General features: G+C 34.6%; 1 protein-coding gene across 1 annotated transcript; it reads left to right on the top strand.

Annotated features, from left to right (window-relative positions):
- The first annotated feature begins 861 nt into the window (after positions 1–861).
- Positions 862–2,226, top strand: LOC149959530 (uncharacterized). Its single transcript, XM_090167372.1, has 2 exons — positions 862–1,115; positions 1,416–2,226. The coding sequence occupies exons 1-2, from the start codon at positions 862–864 to the stop codon at positions 2,224–2,226; spliced, it is 1,065 nt and encodes a 354-aa protein (XP_090023498.1).
- The last annotated feature ends 4,011 nt before the right edge of the window (positions 2,227–6,237 follow it).

Below are 6,237 nucleotides of genomic sequence, written 5' to 3'. Positions count from 1 at the left end.
ATACAGTCATAGTGACTGTTCAAGTCATTATAATTTCATCACGCCTAGTTTGTGACGTCATTGACTACGGTTTTTCAGAATTTTTCCCACTGCATCTGGTAGATTACATAGTTCTAACTACCAAGATCATTCTTGTAATATCCTTGCTAGATTTGGCGATGCCTCCTTTTTGGTCAAATATTGGGGAAGAGCAGGGGGTTGAAATCGCGCATGCGCAAAATACACCCTTGTTTCGTGACCCTCCATCTTAGAAATCGCGGCCAGCAGTTTTCTATGGAGAAAATTTAGGTTTAACTTCAAAACAACAATACTTATTTTAAAGATGGTTTGGTGCAGTGTGGTAGGTTGCAAAAGTATTTACGGAACCCCAGAAATTAGGTTCCATCGAATTCCCAAAAAGAGAACGCGCCTCCTACACCAAGTTCGCGCATTTGTAGCAGACATTTTAACTCTGGGTTTCCAGGATGGGAGCCTGATGATCCGGACTGGATACCTTCACTAAATATACCACCAAGTAGAATAATACCAAAATCAAAAATCGAATTAGCAAAACAAAGGGCGGATAGAAACGAAAAAAAAAAGAAAAAAAAAGGTTAGTAATGATATTGTAATATAACTTTATTAGAAGATCTAACCCTTGTCAGTCACCAAAATTTCTAATGATACTTTTTTTCCTAGGATGAATATTATGAAACATTTGTAAATACATTGACTCTTCAGCAACGACTTAATACTTCACTACAGTTCCATAGCTATACTTTTAGAGATATAAGCTTTGAAGATTTTAATATATATGATAAATCTACAGAAATAGAAAACCTACGCATCTGTACACAAGATAAAGTTGATACAACCGTTGAAATGTCAACACTCCAAGCTTCATCTGAAACATCCTTACAAGAGGAGTCTTTCCCAGTAAAATTTTCTACTACGGGAACTCAAACTGATTACATTGACCTAGAAGTTGAGAACAGGACTTTGCGAAAGGAAATAAAAGTACTGAAAGAAGAGATGAAGAAGAAAATATGGGGAGCAGATAAAATCAAAAACAATGATGACATGACAAGATTTTATACCGGATTACCATCTTTTGCTGTTTTTATGTGGCTTTTCTCGTAAGTCTTAAATTTTAATATTAATAATAAACAGAGTGAGAGGGTGGTGGCTAGCCCTGCCACAGCTAACTGCTAACGCCCCTACACTAACTATTGCTTTAAAACCTCCGTAAGGTTTGATGGAAAGGAAAAACTGAAGTACTCGGGGGGGGGGGGGGAAACCCCTTTAACAGATGGGGTGAGATTTTGCAAGCTCTACGCAGGAGTGGTTCCCAGGTTTTCACCCAGTGCCACAAGCTGGGATCGAACCCGGGCTAAATCATAAATTAATTTCAGAATACTTATATCTGTAAATTTCAGATTTTTACAGCCAAAAGCAGAACGGATGACATATTGGGGAGCAAAGACTGGTCACTCAACTCAGAAAAGGAGAAAATTACCTCTAATAGATCAATTTCTTGCTGTAATGATGCGTTTGAAAGTTGGACTTTTTCATCAAGACATTGCTGACCGGTTCGAAATTTCAATTACAACGTTTTCCCATATATTTGCTACTTGGATAAAGTTAATGAAGTTGGAATTATGTGAACTCTTCCCTTTCCCGACAAGAGCTTTGGTTGACAAATACATGCCCCAGTGTTTCTTGAAATATCCAAATACCAGAATAATCATAGACTGTTCAGAAATATTTTTAGAACGACCAAAATCTTTAGCAACCCAAAATCAAACCTTTTCTAGTAATAAAAGCCATAACACTTTGAAATATTTAGTTGGAATTACTCCTGGAGGTGTGATATCTTTCGTATCTGAAGCCTGGGGTGGCAGAGTGTCCGACAAAATTATAACGAAAGAATCAAACCTTATATTGCTATTAGATGAGGGTGACAATGTTATGGCTGACAAAGGCTTTTTGATTGAAGACCTTCTGAAAGAAAAAAAGTGTGGATTAAATATACCACCTTTCCTCAAAGATAAGTCTCAATTTTCTGAAAGCGAAGTTATTGAAACTAGAAGAATTGCTGAACTAATAATTCACGTTGAAAGGGCTATTGCAAGGATTAAAAAATTTCATATATTTGATGGAACTATGCCTATAACATTGGCGAAATTGTCAAATGATATTTTTTCTGTGTGTTCGTACTTAACAAACATTTATGAACCACTTGTTTAAATATTCTTTATGACTTTATTCATAAAGACTAGTTTTAGGCAGTGTTGGGCATTTTTTGAGCGGTATTTGAGCGCTAATGTAAAAAAGGCATTAATGCCTTTTTTACATTAGCGCTCAAATACCGCTCAAAAATGCCCAACACCGGTTTTACGAACATTTCTTAATGCATTTTCCAAACTTGTTTAAATTTTTTATCTTTTCAACTCTTCATGAATAAAATATAATTTTAAAACTAATTAATTTTATAATTCATTTATGAGAAAGGAACTATGTACTTGGTATAAAAGTGCAAAATTTTAGGTAAAAGTTTCGTTTCCCAAAATAGTTTGTAAAATAATATTCTTTCTTTAAAAAGTCCATCTTCCAAAGACTCATTGTAAAGCACAAAATCGGCCCATTCCATATTTTTAACTGCCATTTCACCCTGTACTTGAGCACCAACATTATTTCTCCATTTACTTTCTTGAGGCAAAATGATGGAAAGCTGTCAACTATCATTGATATTTTCATTTTTGAAATATCCGTGCCCTTTACCGAGCTTGGTGCCTTGATTTCCAAGACTCCCTTTGAAGTTACATCAGGATCTGTTACAATTCCATCACCGCTTGCCCCAATGAATGAGTATTCTGACATTAAAGATAGTCCACTTGCTTCCACAGTAAAATGAAATTTCTTTTCATATGCAGCCCTCGCTATGGGCTCCAATATTCTACCTCTTAATATTGAAGGAGGCAATCTGGCATAACTATAAGAGTTAAAAAGAAAAAACCAGACTATTTTAATACAAATCTACCATACAAGTATCAGCAAATGGCCAGACAGAGATAGAAGTAAACCGAATAATCTTTGGATTAAATAATACATACCGGTCTAATTTAATTGGGTTATTTTGATGGGTTTAAGATGGAATCGACTAGTGACGTAATAAATTTCTTTTCTCGGCAAGCTAATATTTGTCCAAATATAGAACTAGTAATCCTCCCACGCCTTAAAGATTTCCACAAGTTGTTGCTTGACTGCTCTTTAGTTGCATTTTCAATCAAATCTACCAGTTCTTGACTTATGACCTGATTTCTTACAAAAAGGTCTCGAACATTTTCTTTTATGTCTCGATATATAAAAGCTAGAATTCAGAATTGGTTAAACTAACGTCAGTTCAAATGCAGGTTATCTAAAGCACTAAATAGTTAACTTACTAGGATTATAAACATTGATTTAGGTGGTCAATTAGAAGTTGGCTTGTGTTTTGAACTTCATCTTGTTGAACTGTGGTTTCTACTTCCACTTCTAGACTCGCATTTGGTGTATCGATTTCCGCGTCATCAAAATTCCAAAAGTGCATGGCCCCTGTCTTAGGATAAATTTTCTGAAGTTCCAAAATATGTTGTTTTAATCGCTGTGGATCACTTACGAGACTAGTTTCTAACCCTCCGATAATGTCTTTTGCTTGATGATGGGCCACCGCTTTCTCAAAACCTTTGAAATCTTTTTTGCTAGCGTTGTCAATTACAGATTTTTGTTGTACCATATAAACGTAAATTTCAGTAGATGAAATAACTGGAATAATAGAAGGATGAGGACGTGACTTCCAGTTTAAAATCTGGTCTGGCTGGGGAGCATCTTTTCCACATAAATCTGTTAATCAGAAAGAGAAGAAAATTATAAATTATTCAGTTAATCAATCAATAATTATTAATTACATTTAACTTACCTTGAAACCATTTGTGTATTCCATTACCTAACAAAAGTTCTGACTTTTTCTTTTTTGAAGGTTTTGCTATAAGAGTGGAAGCCTTCCTTTTGCAGAAGCAGTCTATTGTTTTATCACCCATGCAATTATCACAGCTTTGAAAAAACTTAATTGTCTCCTCTAGTTTTTCTAATATATTGCCTTCCTTAACTTGTTTACTAATGTTACTGCTATCCTCCGAATCCGACCGAATTTTAAAGCACACATTTTCACCAAGTGTTAAGTTTTCTAGGCTATCGAAGCTCGACAAAAGGTTCCCGCTTGATTCGTTCTCCCGTGTTTTTTTCAATATTTCGTCAATATAATCGCTTTTTTTCCATTTAGTTTTAAATTTAATTCCCATATTCGTGCTTAAAACTTTCAATTTCTTAATATTTAACTTAACCAAATCCCCGTTGTTATCCATGGTAGACTGGTAGTCGTCTGCTTCTACGAAACATTTCTCATTGTGAGCATGCGTGAAAAATAAACCAAAAAGGTGTATTTAGCACGCGCTCTAAAGGATAAGCGTGGGCGCGTGTTTTTAAAACCATGTAAGCCGATGGGTCGGACATTCCCAAAAAAAAGCGTACGGGATTTCGAAATCTCTGTGATTTCGCGATTTCATCAGATTTCGTGGCTTCGTCAGAGATTTCGCGATTTCATAAGATTTCGCGATTTATTAGAGATTTCGCGACTTCGTCAAAGATTTCGCGATTTCATCAGATTTCGCGACTTCGTCAAAGATTTCGCGATTTCATCAGATTTCGCGACTTCGTCAAAGATTTCAAGATTTCATAAGATTTCGCGACTTTGTCAGAGATTTTGCGATTTCGTCAGAGATTTCGCGATTTCGTGAAAGATTTCAAGATTTCATAAGATTTCGTCAAAGATTTCAAGATTTCATAAGATTTTGCGATTTCGTCAGAGATTTTGAAATTTGGTCAGAGATTTCGCGATTTCGTCGGAGATTTCTTGAGAAGTGTACGGGATTTTGTACAAATGTCCGACCCCTCGATGTAAGCACTCGCGTACAAAATTCAGTAGTAGAATCTCACGGTCCTATAGGAGATTTTTCGAATCGGTCTTGGAATTAGTAGCATTGTAACGTATTTTACTCTCGCGGGTTTTCCGTTGTCCAAAACTTTCTCCGCCGGGAAGGAGGTTGCACCTGATTTTGCAATAACCTTCGCAGGAGTTAAAGCCTCCGACCCGAGAGAATAGGCGATAACATAAATTGTTTTGATCTTAGCTAACTTGTTAAAATGTTCCCGGAAATTCGTCATAGCACTGCCAACTTCTATAACGCGTTTCCGCGATCGAGGTTGGCCGTGGTCCAAACATAAGGGCTTCTTCACTAAGCCTAGGTTAAAAACGTGTTCTAGTCTAGGAATTTAATTTTGTATACAATTTTCTAGTCGGAGAATTAACAACACTATCACAATAATATTAAATTAATTTAAATAAATTAATATTTTTTCTATTAAAAAAGTATAAATATTTAGAAACATAACATACCACAAAATTTTAAGTATGACTTTCTTTAAAAATTAAACTTTTAAAGATTTGTTTAACGTTTCTACCGTTTGATGGCGCTCAAATGTTTCCCGAAAGAAATTTTACCCAGTATTCCTTGCAATTTATGCTATCGCCTAATTTCGGCCGGTGGACGTTGGGACGCCATGGACCTTTATCGTTTGTAAATATATTCTTTTCATTGTATACATGTATAATAATTTGTTTGTGAATATTTTTAATTGTGGCCAGACCAGCCTTTATATTTTTATTATAATTAATTAAAGCCTTCTATAACCATTTATTTTATTTCTTCAATGTAACAATTTAAATATTAATCATTTTATTATATAACCTTAACCCCTAGACAATGACAGGCTATAAATTTAATTTTCTTCTCGTTACCGTTGTTCTTGATTTTCCATGTCGAATAAACTTTCGTTTTAATTTTAACCACAGTGCATATTTTTATTGTTTTTGAACTTTTGAACATTTATGTTACTGGTTGAGTTTAGTTTTTATAATTTTTAATGGTGGTTACTAACTTTTTAATTTGCTATATTTTATACTCTACGAGTCCTGTTTTATTGGTTGTCTGTGTTACTGTGTAATACCAAAATAATTTTTCATTTATCTTTTTATTTAGTTAATCTGCTTTTATTGTATTGATTCATTGCTTTATATTAATATTCCTTTTGTATAATTGGTTGAATTGTTAGGCATTTAAAGATGGGTGGTTGATCACTTGTTTGGCCCCAATTTAAATA

This window comes from Leiobunum rupestre, chromosome 2, assembly GCF_980474605.1.
Source record: "Leiobunum rupestre chromosome 2, qqLeiRupe1.1.hap1, whole genome shotgun sequence".
NCBI classification, from domain to species: domain Eukaryota; kingdom Metazoa; phylum Arthropoda; class Arachnida; order Opiliones; family Sclerosomatidae; genus Leiobunum; species Leiobunum rupestre.
Note: the sequence above shows the minus strand (reverse complement) of the source record. Positions and strands in the feature narration are given on the sequence as shown.

Bases quoted from the DNA above. Each gene is read 5' to 3' on its own strand.
- LOC149959530 (XM_090167372.1), top strand. From the start codon at position 862: ATGTCAACACTCCAAGCTTCATCTGAAACATCCTTACAAGAGGAGTCT. The intron at 1,116-1,415 runs GTAAGTCTTAAA...TGTAAATTTCAG, and splicing joins GTTTTTATGTGGCTTTTCTC to ATTTTTACAGCCAAAAGCAG.